Below are 17975 nucleotides of genomic sequence, written 5' to 3'. Positions count from 1 at the left end.
CGAAATCTGTTTCCGATGCCATCGCTCGCTCGAACAACTTCATCCGCATGGAAGAAGACACAAGAGCAAAATTCGCAAAAGAAGCAGCAGCGAAACAACGACCTGCCCGAACAAACGACACCCACCCTGAGCCCCGCCAGCACTCCTCCGGTGGGAACACCACTCAGAAACGAGGCTACGTTAGTTCGGTGGGCGACGAGGAATCACCAAAAACAGCAGCTGTCACGCGAGAGAAAGCCTGGAATCACTGGGACCGAGACTCCGCCTCGAAACAGTCGAAGTCGTCCGAGCCAACGAGTTCAAACTCCGAAGAGCCAAAGAAATGGTGCCTCTACCACAAAAGGGATTCCCACGATACAAAAGAATGCAAAGTCCTCATCGGGCAATTCTTCGACGGGATCACTAACGGAACGATTCAAATGCCCACTTCTCCAACAACACCAAAAAACACCAAGAGCTGGAGTAAAAACAAGGAGAAGAAGGCACAGAGGTCTCAACCAAACGCGGCACCGAGCGAGAACACCAACCCGAGTGAATGCGCCACAAAGGCCACTTTCACTCGCACATACTAGTCGAGTAAAAGCACCATAAAGGCGGCTTTTACTCCAAAAAAAAAAAAAAAAAAAAAAAAAAAAAAAAAAAAAAAAAAAAAAAAAATGAGTGAATGCGCCACAAAGGCCACTTTCACTCGCAATCTAAGAACTACGAATGGCTTGATTCCCGCAAAGGGATACGTAGGCAGCCCAAAGAAAAAGGGTCCAGCCGAAATAAAAAAAAAATATAAAAACCCTCCCCGAGGAATCGATCTCCGAAGCAGACGATCACTTAAGCGATGCCTACTCGAACACGCCCCGGCTCCTCGAACAAACGTATCGGCACTCGCATCCCACGATTGAATACGTCCTGATCAGACACGTATTCACGGGAATCGACCGCGTTGCGACCTAAACCAACACGGCCGAGACAATGACTCCGATTCATCCTATAATTTAACTAAGTAAGGTCTGGCCAACCAAACGCTTGAAAATTACATCGGGATCGACGCGGAACCGTCAAAGTCGAAAACTCTTAATTAACGATTTAAGCTTAAAAATGGCAAACGGTCGCGACTCAAAGAGGTCAACCGAGACAAAGTCATAACAAGTTTAAAATTATAATGATTCGACATCTCGAACAATATTTACACCGAACGAGCAGAGTCACTTCAAATCTTGAGAAATCACGATTTCGATAGACAAATCTAAAGTAAATCAGTCTAAATCACCAAAAGAGTTCGAGATAGCGAGAAAACAGCGAAACAAAAGCCTCGAGGGCAAAGGTTCAAAATAAAAACAACAACAAAAGTCCTCCGGGACTCAAAAGAAAACAACACACAAAAGACGTTAACCCTCTCGATCGCTCTCACGGTCATTGAGGGCAGAAAGTTCTGAAGCCCTAACACTCGACTCGCGAGCAACCGGAGAGACGTGCATCTCATCTGATCTCGGGACCTCTTCAAGCATCCCCACATTCTCTCCTTCATTGCCTCGACGGGATCCTTCAGCCGAAGTGTCCGAAAGTACGAGCAAAGGAGCATTATCTTCAGCAACAAGGTTCCCTCGGTTAGGCGTCTCTCCCTCAAACGCAGTCGAAGGACCCTCGACGTGGGAGGGGGGGTCTGCGTGCTGTTCTTCAGTCGGATGCGTAAGAGGAGTGTGAAGAGTCAGCGCAGTCTCAGGGTCGATTAAGCCAGCGTTAGACCCATATGGATCAAGACTCGCCGAGATTCGAGCATCCACGAACTGAGAGTCCAACACAAGAGGAGAGAGTATGAGATCTTCCGCAGGTATCTCGCCCACTTTGAGTTTCTCGGCCTCTTGTTCGTATTTCCTCTCCTGCTCTGCGAATATCTCGATAACAGATTGCGAGATGTCGCTCCCAACCCTCCTTAAGGATTCGAGACATTTCCTGGTCCCAAAGGCTTGGCTATGGAGTAACCTAGCTTTATCATAGGCATCCCGCTGTTCTTCTCGGGAACGGATCCTCGCAAAGCGACGGTTAGCTTTCGCAGCCATCTCGGCCTCGACTCTCCCCCTTTCCTTCGTGACCTCTAGGATTCTGGAATCCCTAAGACGCTTCATCTCTCTTTCATGAGAGGCAGCGAGCGAAGCCTTCTCACCTTCGAGCTCCGCATTCTTCTGCTCTAACTCATGGATGACTCCACGAGAGGCCGCCAAATCGGCTTTGAGCTCATCCCTTCGAGCAATTGCGCGAGTGACCATCCCGTTAAGTCTCTCGACGTTGGCCTTCGATGCACTTAGCTGACGAGCAGAAGCCTCTTCTTTCTCCGCATGCTCCCTCTTGACCTGCTCGAGCTCGTTCAAAGCCCCCTTCAGCGCAGTATCATATTTGTCGACCACGATGTTCATTGCGCTATCCCCCTACGAGATGCGAAGCAACGAAAACCGTAAAGAAATGGCACTAGAGGAACAAGGGAAGAAAAAGACAAAAGGAAGTCAAATTACTCACCAACAGCTTGGCCCTTGCAGCCTCCTCGTACTCGCCCCCGAAGACGAGATCCTCCACAGCGGGCAAAGGTTTCGCCCTTCCTCTAAACTGACGAAGGAGCTCCCCGCATTTTTCCGGAACATACGCCAGCGGAGCCGGCCCCTCGTAGTGAAAGTCAACTCTGTCGGGAAAGCTGACTCCGGGCACCCTCCTCAAAATGGCGTCACCGCGAGAAGAGGTACCAGTCTGGACGGCCCCGATATTGGGACGGGCTGGAACCTCTGCGTGAGGAGACATCGGAGCAGGAAGTTGCTCCTCGCCATCAGCTTCATCGCCGCGCCCTCTTATCAGAAGTGGCGACCCCTCAGATTCCTCTGCGAGGTTGTCTGAGCCCGCGTCTTCAAGAGAAGTCTCAGACTCTTGTCCGTCGACGGCTTCTTCCTCGTCGCCTTCTTCTCCAAGGGCCCTATCTGCGGGAACCTCTTCCTCGGGACGAAGTTCTTCTTCCTGGACGTTCTCCCCCTCAGTTTCGGTCGGTCCCTCGAGATTCCCTGATCCCTCGACAGCAGACTTCTTCTCTGTCCTCTTTCTCTTCTTCTTCGTTTGGAGTTCACCTGAAGGAGGAACGCCGCTCGTTCCCTCGGCACTCCTTTCGGTTCCCGAGCCACCCCTCTTCCTTTTTTTACCCTTCCCTGCGTCGCGGGTATTAGAAGGGGGAATCGCGTCAGCGCGAGGAACCGCTACTGACGATCCTCCCCCACCGATCAACCCCAGCTGGGCAGACAGTATCGCACTCAAATCAGGAAGAGTTCCCATCCTCTTTGCCTCGGAAATTTGTTTTTGGATGTCCTTCGGGAAGATATCTAGTCGTTTGGTACGAATAGGAAGAACGACCGGAAGATCAGATCTCCACTCTCCTAAAAACAGAAGGCAGAGAGGTCAGGGCGCAACGAGTGAAAATCGCGACTAAAAGAATATAACTCAGAGCTGCGAGAGAACGTACTTCGCGCGATTCGATCTTTAAGCTCACGGATCTTCTTAACGGTGATCTCCGACCAACGATAGGTTCGAAGCAGAGATACGGCACGAACACTCTTCAAAAAATCTTCAGGATAGATCGGGGAGGTAGGATGGCCAACTGCATACAAAGCGAAAAAGGAGACACGATTAGAATCAATAAGTCGCTTACGGTTTGCGACAGAATATTCTACCGCAAGAACGGTTCCAAAGAACTCGACAATCGTTTTGTGGAGGTTCCTCGAAGGCCGAGCTGTCAGATCTGAGGAAGAAGTAAGAACGCTGCCAGTTCTGCGTCTTGTTCGGATGACCGGCGCACACGTTACAGTTCGGTCGCATCTTCACCGAGTAGGTGCCGTCTTTCATGTCAGTTATCGAGGTCATCTCTTCAAACGACCTAACGCTCATCGGCATGTCGATCTGCTCCGCCAAAATCGACAAAGTAACTGCTAATCGCAGCGAGCCATTCAGGAGTTGACTGATCGCGATATCTCGGCGCCTAGCGTATGCTGTGATCAGTCGAGGAATGGGAAACCAACATCGAGTATCTCCCTGAAAATAGGATTCATACACCGTCTGATACCCGATCGGAGGAGACCAGGGCCTCTGCTCTTCCGTAGGAACGAGGAAGGTCACGCCTACAGCGCCCGCAGCCCGAAGAACCCTCTTCACGCTCCCCAGGGTAGATTTTGTCTTCTCTACGCCTTCCCAATCTTGACCGGCCAAGAAAGCAGGACGCAATAAATCGGGATGGAGTTGAGGAAGCTCTTCAAAAATCCCTTCGGGGTAAAAGGTAGTCGGAAGCAACTCGGCCTCAGAATCATCGCCTTCCGAGAGGCCGCCTCCCGCGGGGGGAGTACTCGGGGTGACCGAGTCAACAGGCATCGCTCCGCTTTGCCCGTCCCTCGAACATTCCATCGCGTCTCTCGCAACGACGCTTTCGCTCCCTTCTCTCGCGAGCCTTGCAGCATCCGCGACCAGAAGTCTCTGGGAACGAGATAGATTAACCGTATCCATCATCGCCGCGCGATGAATCACCTCCGGATCGTCGACACGATCCCCGTCGGGATTCCTTGTCGGACTCAGCGTCGCGGCGACTCCCTTCCCCTTCTGCTGCCTCGATAACCTCGGACCCGACGACATCGCGGAACGGAACAGTGAAGAGCGCTTTGAACAAATCTAACAAACGCTTAGAGATATAAGGTAAGGAGAGAGAAAGTACCTTTGATCGCGGAGAAAACTTGAAGAAATAAGGGGGGGATCTGCGTATTTATAAGGAAGAGAGAGGGGGGAAACTCGAGGCGTCATCATTAAGCCTAAACGGGCCTAAATGGGCCTCGAAATTCTCCCTAAAAACCCAGCCGACTCTCGCGGCGTTTCGACTTCTCGATGCATTTATGAAGAAAGAAAAAGGGAAAAATTCGAGGTATCATTATTAAGCCTAAACGGGCCTAAATGGGCCTCGAAACTCTCCCTAAGATCCCGATGGCTTCCGCGACTTTCCGGCTCTTCGTCTTAATTAATCGACGGCTATCCTAAAAACGGTTAAATCGACAATTAGCCAAGACGACTCAACGACTCCGAGAGAAGGCATTACCACAGCCTTTTCTGCGACTCATCGACCCCTCGCTTTAACCTCCCGACAGGACTCCCACTCCTTTGAACCCCCATGTTCTAGAATCCATCATGAGCTAAACGACCTTCGCTCACTGATGGACCGGGGGGACTTACTGTAGGAGATGGATCTAACCATCCCTCAAGGCCCAAGGAATAGGAGGCCTGGCCCGGACCAATGAAAGCGACGGCTCGGATAGCCGGCTTAGAAGGTCAGTCTCTCGGCTCACTTCTAGAGTACCTCGAGTCGACCGTCGTCGACTAGGAGGCATCCGGCTCGGCGATCGCTCGGATTAATACGGGCCCTTCGGCCCAATGAGGAAGGCCCACGAAGACGACCTAAATTAGGTCAAGAACGACACATCAGAGGATTATATAAGGAGAAGGAAGAGGAACGAGAGAGGGATCCGAAATCATCTGACTAACACTTGGCGGCTAGATTAGGGTTTTCACCTTTGCTCATCTTGCCGATATCTGTATCTCTCCGGTAACTCATCGAGTTGCCGGCTTCTCTTCTGTCGCTTTCTCTTTACTTCTCTTGTAACCGACTGAAAGTCTCTCCGACCATAATAAAACGTCTTTGTTAAACCCACATCTTTTTATCACCGTTTTCCGATCAAACATGCTCTTGGTTTGGACCTACTTAATTTTGTTTATATTACAATGGATGGCATTCTTGGTCCCTTTCTCTCTATTATCTTGAACTTGTTATCTGCTGTTGGGAGCTTTCTTGTATGATGCCTATTGTCATTTTAATTTCTTACAAGCGTTCCTACGATTAACTCTGTTTATGTTTAGAATGGATTTTCTCAGCATTAACAAAAGAATAATACATCAACTATTTTATCCAGTTTACAAAATATAACCGATTTAAAACTCGAAGATAGTTCTCCCGAGTGAAGACAATAATATGGAATTAAGATTCAACCTCCCTGAACTAAAATATAAACAAAGGAGAATAGAATGAAAGATTGGAGAAAAGTAAGCTTAGAGCATCATTAACACTATAACCCTTATGGGTTTCTTAAATTTTTTTTTTGGTCTGATTATAAAAAATAATAATTTAAAAGCGCACCAATCGCGGGCTGCCACGTGTCGGTAGAGCCCGCAAACAGTGCAAAAAATCCACCACAATAGATCCTTATCTCACGTCTTCTGTCACCGGTTTTATAATTTTGGTGAGGCCCACACACTAATTTTGGTAAGGAAACCCCATTAACAAACCCCGATAATCATGGCCTTAGATTGATGTAAAAGAGAAAACATCCAACACTGGAAATATCCCTCTAAATTACAACAACCTCTTACTGTTCGGTTAGTTAGAGACACAACGACAACACAATGCCTTTTGTTTCTTCTGTACCAAACTATTAAACTTTTTTTGTAACACAACTTTTTAATTAATTCGATCAAGCGAAGTTTGGTGGTACAATAAATGCAGTTTCTCCATTAACAAACCCCGATAATCATGGCCTTAGATTGATGTAAAAGAGAAAACATCCAACACTGGAAATATCCCTCTAAATTACAACAACCTCTTACTGTTCGGTTAGTTAGAGACACAACGACAACACAATGCCTTTTGTTTCTTCTATACCAAACTATTAAACTTTTTTTGTAACACAACTTTTTAATTAATTCGATCAAGCGAAGTTTGGTGGTACAATAAATGTAGTTTCATCTGCCAAGACTTGTTTAGCTAAGTTATCTGCTACAACATTGTTCATCTGGGAGATCCATAGAAAGGAAATAGCTTCGAAAGTTGAAGCAATTGCGTTGATGTCGGCGGTGATGCCATAGAGCTCTGAAGCTTCAGTAACAGTTGTCACTGCTTGAATCAACTGGCTCGAGTCCGATTCACAGCATATGCGTGTGTATCCAAGCTCCTTACACTCCGTGACAGCTCCAAGGAGTGCAAGTCCTTCCGCTGTAAGAGGAGAGCCGACGAAGTACGCCGGGACCGAGAAAGATCGAGTTCTGGTCTGATCCGAGATAGTCCAACCGCAGCCCGCCATCAGCAGATCCTCCCTCCATGCCGCATCCGATCGAACCATGGTGCAGTTTTCGGGAGCTAGCCTTTGTCCTGCAACACTTTTGCGTTCAGTAGTTCTTTTTACCTGGTTAGTTTCCCACTCCTTCGCTAGATAAATTGCTTTTGATACAATGTCTTCTGATGTCGTCCACCTATCATTAAAGATGGCAGCGTTCCTAGTAATCCAAATCTTCCAAATGACCCAAGGAGCTATGCTACTTTTGATCAGACAAATCGGTGGCAGGCAAACTCTTTCACACAGGTTATTCCAAACATGCTCTAAAGCTATCGTTCCTCTAGGTTCGAAGCTTGGCATTAGGGGGGTTGCAGCCCAAACCTTGTGCGCGAAATTGCATTCGAAAAACAGATGATTTATAGATTCGGACCTTCCACATAGCTTGCACTTTCCATCAACTCCAATATGTCGCCTGATCAGCTGCTCTCCAACTGGTATTTGCTCCATGGAAAATCTTCCACATAAACAGTTTAATCTTTGGGGTTGTCTGCAGTTTCCAGACGCTCTTTCTCTAGTTGGTGATTGTCTCCACATCTTACACTTCCTCTGTTATCGAGCTCAATAGCATAGCAGCCGCATATCCTGTTTTCATAGATTATTCTCCTGTGTGTGTCAGAGGCCAAATCATCTTATCAGGAGCTCCCGATTTGCTAGGTTTGATGGTTCTGGTTCATTTCTCTCCAAAGGGGAGAATCATCCTGATTTTTCCCACATCCCATTCCATAGTTTCTGGAATCAACAAGTCTGCGACTGTTGCGTTTAGTTGAGAGGCTGGTGGCGGCTCCATTGGTCTTATCTGTGAGGTAACGTTCAGCCATGCATCACTCCAGACATTGATGCTTGTGCCATCTCCTACTACTCAGCTTATGTGACGTGCTAGAGGTCCCTTCCAATGAGAATCCCTCTCCAGCCGTGTGACATCGCGTCCGTTTCAGCACATTCCATGATTCCTTCAGTTGTGCAATATTTTCCCGTTAGTATTCTCGCAAAGAGGCTCTCTGGATGGTGGAGGATTCTCCAGCTGAGTTTGGCCAGATATGCATCGTTAAAGCTCTGAATGTCTCGAAAATCTAAGCCCCCTTTGTCCTTTGGCATGATCATCTTCTCCCAAGATATCCAAGCCATCTTCCTATTGCCATTGCGGTCGTCCCACCATAAGTGAGTAAGGGCGGATTGGATCCTTTGGCATAGAGATTCAGGGAGTTTAAAGCTTGTCAGGGCATGAGATGGAATCGGCGAGAGTACACTTTGGAGCATCATCATCTTCCCAGCTGTGGATAGAAATTTGTTGGACCAACCCTTTTCTTTCTGCTTAATCTTCTCCACGATAGAGCTGAACATGTCCCTTTTCCTCCTTCCGAAATGCTCCGGTAGTCCAAGGTATTTGCCTACTTCTCCCTCCTTTGTAATGTTGAGTTTTGCCTTCACCGCTTGTTTCAGAGTTCCCGGTGTTCTCTTTGAGAAAGTTATCGATGACTTGTCGACATTGATATACTGCCCCGAGGCTTTTTCATATCGGGTTAGGAGCGCTTGAAGTGATGCACTGCTCTCTTGCGAAGCTTTCACAAAGAACATGGTATCATCCGTAAATAAAAGATGATTGAGTCGGGGACTCCCCCGCGCTACTTTAATTCCTTTTAAGGAACCATCTTCTTGTGCTCTGTTGCAAAGACCGGATAGAACCTCACTACACATTATAAAGATGTATGGTGAGAGAGGTTCTCCTTGACGGATTCCTCTAGTCGGTTTAACTCTTCCTCTAGGCGAGCTGTTGATGAGGAAAGAGTATGAAACAGAAGACACACATTGCATGATCAGATTTACCCATGTGGGATGAAAGCCCAATCGCTGGAACACTTGTTGGATGAAGTCCCATTCTAGCCGCTCATATGCTTTGCTCATATCGGTTTTGACCGCCATTGCGCATCTTTTTTCAGCTCTTGAGATTTTTAGGAAGTGAAGGACCTCATGTGTGATCAATACATAATCAGATATTATTCTTCCTTTGGCGAATGCGGACTGGTTTTCCGAGATCAGCGAGGGGAGGAGAGGTTGTAGTCGCCAAGTAAGGAGCTTGGATATGATCTTATAGTACACATAGCACAAGGCAATGGGTCTGTAGTCACTCACTTTCTGCGGGCTCTGTATCTTCGGTATCAATCGGACAAATGTCTCATTGATCCTTGTCGGTAGGGTTCTGGTTTCAAAGAAGGCTTGTACCTCCTTTACAATCTCTGGTCCAATGGAATCCAATTCGTATGAAAGAAGCTTGCTGAAAAGCCATCCGGCTCTGGCGCTTTATCGGCATGGATCGACATAACAACTTCTCTAACCTCAGCAGCCGAGGGTTGTTTGATCAGTTCTGCGTTTTGGGTTGCTGTGATCTTGGCTGTTAGCGCTTCTTCCACTGTGTCCTTACTGTTGCCTTCTATTGTTGTATACATCGTCTGGAAGTGGCGGACGATTACTCGTGATATCTGTTCCTCTTTGTGGACCATAACTCCATTGATGTCTTCGATCATAGAGAATGTGTTAGCTCGCTTTCTGTTTCTAGAGATAGCATGAAAGAACTCTGAATTTCTATCCCCCAAATTCAGCCATAACACCCGACTGCGTTGGCGCCAATGTTCTTCCTCCGCTTGATAGGCGGCACTTAGCTCAGTTGTGATCCGCTGGATGAGTGTAGTGTCATTGGCTGGGCTAGTCTGTGCACTTTCCAGTTCAAACTTCTTCTCTTCTGTGAGCTCTCTGCTATTTTTCTATTGTGCCCTAGTCCATTCTGATATTGCTGTCATGACTCTTGCAATGCACTCACTGATGGTCATATTCTCTGCATTAGCCCAAGTAGTTGCCACCAGCGCTTTCACTTCTTCGTTGTCCTTTAACCGGCGGTCATATCGGAATAGACCTCTTCGATTTTTCTTGTCGGGCTCAAAGTATGACATTAATGGTTTGTTGTCTGAGCCTTCATATGCAAGGTATTGGCATCTCGCCTTTGGAAACATCTCTGCCCACATGCTATTGACTATAGCACGATCAAGCCTGCATCTTACAAAATGTACACCTCGCTGCCCTCTCCAAGATAGGGGATCGCCAGAATGTTGCAGATCATACAAGTCAGCCTCCGCCATGAATGTGCGCATGTCCGTGCAGGAGCCTTCTTCCCTACTCGGCCCTCCTTCTTTTTCGGTATTACTCGTGAGATCATTGAAATCCCCGGTGATAAATAGCGGTGCGTCTCTCGAATCCGAGAGGGAGATGATTTGCTCCCATAGTTATCGCCGCTTAGGCTTGTCCGTGTTGCCGTAAATGAACGAAGCAAAAAATTCTTTCCTTCAAATTCAATACAAGTGTCTATATGGTTTGCATTTGCACTCAATACTTGTAAGTTCACTTCTTGTTTCCAAAGCAAAGCGAGGCCCCCAGCTCCCTGCCCAACCGGTGGATCTAGTACTCGATGCTCATATGTTAGCTGCTCTGTCTTTGCTAAAACAAAGCTATCGGGATTTTTGGTTTCCATGAGAAACATGATGTCTGGGAAGATGTCTTTCTTCAGTTCCCGCAATCGTTGAACTGTCCGGGGATTCCCCAACCCCTGACAGTTCCAGCTACAAATTTTTAAGGAACGAGAGAAGTAGAATTCTGAAAATCCTTCTTGTTCCTTGTCTTTGCTGCGATCATTTTACAGATGAGTTGATTTTCTGAATTTGTAGTCGCTCCTGATAGACCATCTGAGTTTTTGGAGGTTGTAGCTTTTGAGTCGTCTGTGATTAGTTTCTTCCTGCAGGATGTTGAGCTGTTCTACACCTTTCGCTTGCGTGAGCTGGTCCCTCTGATTAGCTTCGGGCTCTGATGGACAACTCTTTTTCCGGGAGGGCATCCCAGCTTCTTTTTCTCTGTCTGCTTCTCATTTGTTGTATCTTCATTGTTTGTGTTCCTCTTTAGTTTGGAGGGGCCTAGACGTTGTGAAGTAGGAAGACGTCATGGTTTCCTTTTTGGTGCTTCTCCCTCTCTTGGAGATTCCTCTCTATGTATTGTGACTTCTGTGTTGATCGGTTCTAGGCGCAGAGCGGTTGGGATTCTTTCTGCAGTAGGGGGGCTTCTTAGCCCAAGTGCAGCATCTGGCTCAGTCTCAGTCTCAGCCCTGGCTGCTCTGACCATTTGTAAAGCTGTTTCTTCCAGTTCTCCTTGTTGTTCTGCTTTTTTCATTCGTTCGCGCCTAGCTGCGCTTTCGGTCGGGTCTGCACACTGTGTGTACTGCACCATCACTTCTCTTACTTCCTCTAGCGCGGCCTCAAAGGCTTCCTAGTGTGTTGCTTGCAGGGGAATCCCCCTAGCTGAAACCTCACCCATTGCCTTGGAAGAGCTTGATGCATCTCCTTTATTCATAGCTTTGTTCTCTGTTTACCAAACTATTAAACTAAAAATGAAAAATGAGTTTTAAATAAAGATAGATGCAACAACTATTAAAAAAATAACACTCCTAAACATAAACACCAAGCTATGTCTAGCCTGTCTTTGTCGGACCACTATTCTTCATAAATCAGACCAGGGCTCCTTGCATTGCCTCAGCTTCGGTCTGAGGCTAAGGCTGAGGCTGTTCTTGTTCTCCTTCCACAACTTCTTGTCCATGTTCATCTCCTTGGGTTCCAGCTTCAGTCTTTGCTGCTGCCTCCTCTGACGGCCCTTCTTCCACGGCTTGTGGCTGTTCCACGGGTGGTGCCTCCACTTCTTCCACGACCTGTGGCTGCACTTGTCTCATGGCATGTGGCTCCACAGTCAACATTGGTATTAGTCCTTCCACCTCCTGTCTAGCTTGCGACATTTCTATAAAGTCGTTGCTCTCAATACCAGCTGTCAACACATCCAAGATTTCTTTTGCTTTCTCGCACTGAAACATTCAGAGACCAAAACCAAACATAAGAATCAAGAATTAAATCCAATAAACAAATCAAATAAAGGACAAGACTCTTTCATCATAATCAACTAAACTTACAGCAAAGTCAAGCTTTCTCTTGAGTTCTCCATAGGCAGACTCTGATGTCCCAGTAGCTGCCCTGATGGACATTGGTGTGGCACTCTAGGTTCATAAAAGGCAAACAAGTTAGGTATAAAGTTCTTCACCAAATTCAAAACAAGACAGTAAATATTTAAATAAAATATTAGAAACTCTTATACCTATTGAAACACATTTCTAATGAGAAGAAGAAGATGCAATAAACAAGATAAAGCGAAACAACACCAACCAGATGAAAAAACCAAAAGCGAGGGGACATGAATATAATAAGACAACATCTGGAAATTAGTCAGTTTTTAAATTTTCGAAAACAGACAACCCGACAATGATTTTAATTAACAAACTAGATTCTGAAGGGCGGATATATTTTTTGTTTTATATTTAATTTTTATATTTGTGTATTTTTAATCATATTTTTTTATAATTATATTTTTGTAAAATATTTTCTTAAATGATTAGTAAGAGGTTTTAATCTATTTTATTAAAATAGTTGAGCCAAATCTAGATTCTGATCCGCCCTTTCAAAAGGTGGGTATATTTTTTATTTTAATTTTTTTTTAGAAATTTAATTTTTATATTTATGTACATAATATACATATTACGCCGATATTTTTTATAATTTTATGTATTAGAACATTTTTATTGGACTAAAAATTTATCAATTGGTCATGATCATGACCATTGACCTATTCTGATATGTCCTTTCAAAAGGTGGAATTAAAATTAGATTAAAAATTAACATTTGGTTTAATTGGGTGGACCGACCCAATCATTGACTTATTTACAATGCCAAGTCAATGTTCGGTACAATTTTCAAAATATTAATTATCTATTCTATTAATAGGTCATGAAAAGTAACCGACAAATCACCTTTTCTAACCTAGAATAAATCTTTATAAATATTTGGATCTGAATTTTAATATGATGCTAGTGTTTTCGAAATGTTTTAATTCGAATTGATCTTTCGGCCTGATATGTGTTTTTAAGATTCTTTCGTTAGATAAGGAAAGGGCAAGTGGTTTTTGTTAACCTGTTAATAAATAATAAATATTTTTTTTTTGAAAAATAAAAATAAAAAGTAATATTATTAATGAGACATTTTTATAATAGATATTGAAATTGGTTTACCAATATTGTTTTGGTTTATGAAACTAAAATTGGTTTATAAATTAATTAGGTTTATTAAACCGATTTCAATATTTATTTATATACACACATATATATATATACATATAAAATATAAATAAATATATAAATACAAAATACACAAGAAACAGGTGACAAAAAACAACCTAACAAAACCTAAAACTAAGTTGTCGTCCTCCTCTTCCACCGTACCCTGGACGCTTCAGCCATCATCAAGGCTTCAGCCACCATCGCTTCACCTGAAAAAGAGACAGTGTAAGAGATCCGAATCCTCTCAGCTTGAAAACTGCGACGAAATTGAGACCGTGAAGACCCGAAAGCTTGAGACTGTCATCTTCTCAGCTTGCCAACAGTGATGAACTTAAGACCATGACGACAGATTGATTGTCTCCACATCAAGCTTGTGATTGTCATCTGTACGGAGAGCAAGCATGAATTGAGAAGAAATGAAAGAAACATATGGTTGGAATATTTTATTTTGGTGCTTGCTTCATAAATCAATAAATCCAACTGTTTTTTTATAGAAAGAAAAATAAATGTTTAAGGGGGTGATTGATAGTTGTCGTAGGTGCTGTCCACAGCCCTATTTATTTCTACAGCACCAAATTCAGAGCAATCAAGCTTTAAATTTTTTTTTGAAACAACAGCTCTTGAAATAACCTACAGCTGTACAAGTGCTCTGCAGAACCAAATATCCAAAGCAATTTTTTAGTGCTTTCCATAAAATTCTACAGCAATAAAATTTAAAGCCACAGCAAAAAGTCTACAGATTTTTTTCTACAGCAAAAATTTTAAAGCTACAGCCCTTACCAATCACACCCTAAGTTAGAGAGAAGATCGTGAGTTTTTATTAAATAGATGTAGTTAGAAAAGATATGATTAAATTTTTTAAGTATGTATTGTTGAAAATAATTGTTGGACAAAACCTTTATTAACTGGTCATGTTCCTAATTTAATAGTATTGATAATTACAATAAAGAAATAGCCTTTACAGAGATATCGCGAATCTATCTCAATCAACATGACAAAGATTGTAAGGCCATCAGCATTGGTGCAATTCTCAATAGATCTCTCAGTAATTAAAATAATACATGAAAAAAAGAAGGTAAAGAAACAGATGAGAGAGACAAAAAAACGTCTCTTTATGAAGAGATTTTGTCCGAAGTCATGAGAAGCGTTGGCCACTTGTCTGTTATTTATTGTTCTATACTTTTGTAATATTAAACTTTTTGTCAAGAGAAACTTTGCAGAATTTATACCGCTGCGGGTGCCCTAATATATGGGATAAGAAATTACCTCTCTAGGCCTGTTCCAAACGATGTTAGGTGTACATCCAGGTCCACGCCACATCCTTGACGCAACGGCCACAGTTTCTCCACCAGCTGGAGCAGCGATGACGACTCCACCGCTAGATTCACCTATGCATAGCCTCTTACTCTCGCTCACAGCAGCTCTAGGACTCGGTGGCCTCCCCCTTTGTAGCATGCTTGCATACGTACTCGGATATGGAAGACCTAGAGTTGCACCCGCAGTTGGAGAGATCGGAACAGATCCGTCCCTCCTTGGACGATCAGGTCGTCTGTTTGCTGACTCAGTAACCACCTGGTTCGGATCTGTTACAGGCAACTCGGGTAGCTCACGGCTTGACTGTCCTAGCATATCAAGCGGAGAGGAATTCATCGGAGGAACCTCATATCTGGGAGCGACCAGGTCTGCCGCAACAGCCACTCTTTGCCGAGGAGGAGGAGCAGCAGCAGCGATCTTGTATAAGTTGTTAACCATGGTGAGAACGCCACTCCTCCTCAACGTCTTGAGATGGTAAGTCACCAAAACCGCGTGACTAGGAGGCAAAACGGCGTTCGATCTCTTGATACGCCTCGAGATCCTCGACTTGCTTGAACCATCAGGTTCGTTCAAGTCCCTAATTGCCTCAAAAATCATCTACACACATAAAAAAAGGTCAGCATTTCTTAAAAGAAGAAAACCAAACCAAATTGAGTTTAAACTATAAGAAGTTAGATCCAAACTTACGTCGTCGTAAGGAGGATAGTTTATGGAAGGCTGCGCCTGCACCGGAACAAGAGCTAACTGAGAAGGAGCCGTTTGCTGCTGGGGCTGGGGCATGAACTGGGGACAGGGCTGGAACTGAGGCCTAGGTTGGAACTGGGGCCTGGGCTGGAACTGAGGCTGGGGCTGGAACTCGGGATGGGAATAGACATTGTTAGACAGGTTAATAGGTGTTACATGGAGAACGGGTTGGTTGGGAGGAGTGACATGACCGGGGACAAAGGAGGTGTTAGAAGGATAGTTAGGATCCATCTGAAAAGAAACACTGAAAACAACAAAAAACCGGCTGAAAGTGAGAAAAAAAAATCCACTGGAAGATTATATTGATTATGATAACAACCAAATAAACTACTCAACTTACACAACAAAAAGCTAACAGGTTAAGCAAACCCCTAGAGATTGAATTCAAGAAAGTGAGATTTAGTTTTTTCTAAGGGATTTCTTTTTGATTAATGTTTGTTTTGTAAATGTGAAATATGAATGTAATAAACTGGGAGATTAAATAAATAAAATTGGGTTGAAATGATATGATGTGATAGATTATTAGTTAGGAATAGGATTTGAATCATTTGACTAAAGAATTACGTTAAACTTACCATTTGAATAATAGTTTTAAGATGCATTTGTGACTAAGAATGATGAATTTTTTTTGTTAATGTTTTAATTTTTGTTTGGGATTTTTTGACCCAAAGTGTTTAGCATACCAAATTTAAAAAATATGTACTCCATTTTATTTTAATTGTCATTTTAAGTTTAACACAAATTAAAAAAATTCTTTAATTTTGCATATTTTCAAAACACTGATTTTGTAAAAGACATGTCTTTGTTTTCAGTGTATATAATTATGCATATATCTCCTGGAAAATCTATAATATAATGAGACAGTTGAGTCTCTCCTGAATGGACACGTCAACATTTTGGTGGGTCCCAGTTTTAAAAATTGTGAAAAAAATGCCAAGCCTGTGGCTCAAACCCGGGTTATTGAGATATAAATACCTACATTTATACCACTAAACTAAAGGATACTTTGAACATTGATGGCCGAAGCTAATATATATTTATGAAGGTCGGAAACCTTTGTTTCTTCGGTTTTCTCTGTGGGCCGGGCCTACAAGTGTATTATGAGTTTCATTTTTAAATGAAGTTCATCACGTTATATGAGGAAAAAAAAACAATTATAGTTTTTCTATATTGTAAAATGTCTTCATTTAACATGAGTTAGGGTTGTTTTCATCATTGTCTCAGACAAGTCTGAGTTACAGAGTTGGGTCGTGTGTCTGTTCGTAATCTATTTTTTCACCGGTGAACTCTTCATCTCTCCATCTTAAATCGCTTGATCTTAAATGTTCCTGATTTGTAGCCTTTCTGTAAACCCTATATATATATATAATTCTCATCTTTGATGAACCCAATCTGCATCTCCAGAAAACTCATTGATTCCTCTTACCTTTAACGATCTTCTAGAAAATGTCTCTCTGCCTCTCCAGTTCCTCAAACCAGCGTTTCTGGCATCCGTCACTCAACCTTCGAGTCTCTTCGTGTTGGTCGTAGTAGTCAGAGCATAGCCTCTAACCTCCTCGCTTATGGGTTTCCCTGAACTTCAAGAAAGACAATGAGTTTATTGGAATCACGGTTCTCTTTCTTGATAAAAAGGTAAGTTAATCTTCGATTTATCACACTTATGTAATATAATTGTTTTTAATTGATTTCCTGATTCTTTGTTAAATAATATTATTTGCAGATTCCGTGATTCATGGGTTTATTCCTGCCGGACATGCTAATCATTACATGCCATCTTTGAAAGCCGGTTTCATTGAGAAAGTCGATCGTTTTGAGGTTGCTAGGTGCTCAAGCATGTACAAGATAATTGATCATCCATTCCTCATTCGTTTCATCTCACCAACTATTATTGATGAAGTCATCACGGGTGTTCCTGAGATCGATCTCCAATCATAATTAGACTATTTGATAATTTCCAAGTGATTGTGAACACAAACCTAGAACTCCCAGGTATATTATCATATTGTATTTGGGTTTATAATATGTTTCATTATCATAACTCATATTTAAACTCGCAGATGTGGTTGGGCAAATCCGTTCTGTCCAAGGCTCTGGCCTTAGCAAAGAAACAACTCGAGTCGTTATCCGTCTCCTCATTGATCCGTAAGAAACAATCAACACACAATTCCCTTTATATTATTATCTATATTGTGCTAACATCAATAATCAAAAATATTTCCTACCCAAATTATGTGGTCGTCTATTTATATTCCTTACTTATCAAACTAGTTTTACACAAACCTTTATTTTACAGCTTAAAAGAAACCACAACAACCCAAACAATCAAAACACCAAAAACTAGAATTCCAAAAAAGACGAATCATTAATGATCACCTCTCTTTTTTGTCTAATCTAAGAAATAAACTTCAAAACAAATATACCAAACCAATCACCTCAACTAAAACCCAACGACAAATACATCGAGTCAGCTAAACAAATACAAACTACACGGCCAGCTATTTAACAATTTACAAACTTACTTTCGTAACGACACACACATTGATTTAGCTAAACAAATA

The 17975-nt window shown here is 43.2% G+C and overlaps 2 protein-coding genes across 2 annotated transcripts; both read right to left on the bottom strand.

Annotated features, from left to right (window-relative positions):
• Positions 1 to 613: 613 nt before the first annotated feature.
• Positions 614 to 3356, bottom strand: LOC125587629 (meiosis-specific protein ASY2-like). Its single transcript, XM_048758446.1, has 2 exons — positions 2509 to 3356; positions 614 to 2420 (listed from the first exon to the last, which is right to left on the bottom strand). Exons 1-2 carry the CDS (start codon positions 3301 to 3303, stop codon positions 1383 to 1385), a joined length of 1833 nt encoding a protein of 610 aa, XP_048614403.1. The 5' UTR covers positions 3304 to 3356; the 3' UTR covers positions 614 to 1382.
• Positions 3357 to 11751: 8395 nt separating this feature from the next.
• On the bottom strand, positions 11752 to 15648 carry LOC125587302. The gene is made up of 4 exons (XM_048757542.1): positions 15361 to 15648; positions 14626 to 15270; positions 12163 to 12246; positions 11752 to 12057 (listed from the first exon to the last, which is right to left on the bottom strand). Exons 1-4 carry the CDS (start codon positions 15646 to 15648, stop codon positions 11752 to 11754), a joined length of 1323 nt encoding a protein of 440 aa, XP_048613499.1.
• Between the last annotated feature and the right edge of the window lie 2327 nt (positions 15649 to 17975).

Source organism: Brassica napus, chromosome C5 (genome assembly GCF_020379485.1).
Source record: "Brassica napus cultivar Da-Ae chromosome C5, Da-Ae, whole genome shotgun sequence".
NCBI lineage: Eukaryota > Viridiplantae > Streptophyta > Magnoliopsida > Brassicales > Brassicaceae > Brassica > Brassica napus.
This window is presented reverse-complemented; position numbering and strand designations above follow the sequence as displayed.

Coding starts and splice junctions, on each gene's coding strand:
- LOC125587629 (XM_048758446.1), bottom strand. CDS start 3,303: ATGGGAACTCTTCCTGATTTGAGTGCGATACTGTCTGCCCAGCTGGGG. Junction 2,421..2,508: donor CTGCAAGGGCCAAGCTGTTG/GTGAGTAATTTG, acceptor CGCATCTCGTAG/GGGGATAGCGCAATGAACAT.
- LOC125587302 (XM_048757542.1), bottom strand. CDS start 15,648: ATGGATCCTAACTATCCTTCTAACACCTCCTTTGTCCCCGGTCATGTC. Junction 12,247..14,625: donor TTTGGAACAGGCCTAGAGAG/GTAATTTCTTAT, acceptor TTATGAACCTAG/AGTGCCACACCAATGTCCAT. Junction 12,058..12,162: donor AGAGAAAGCTTGACTTTGCT/GTAAGTTTAGTT, acceptor TGAATGTTTCAG/TGCGAGAAAGCAAAAGAAAT.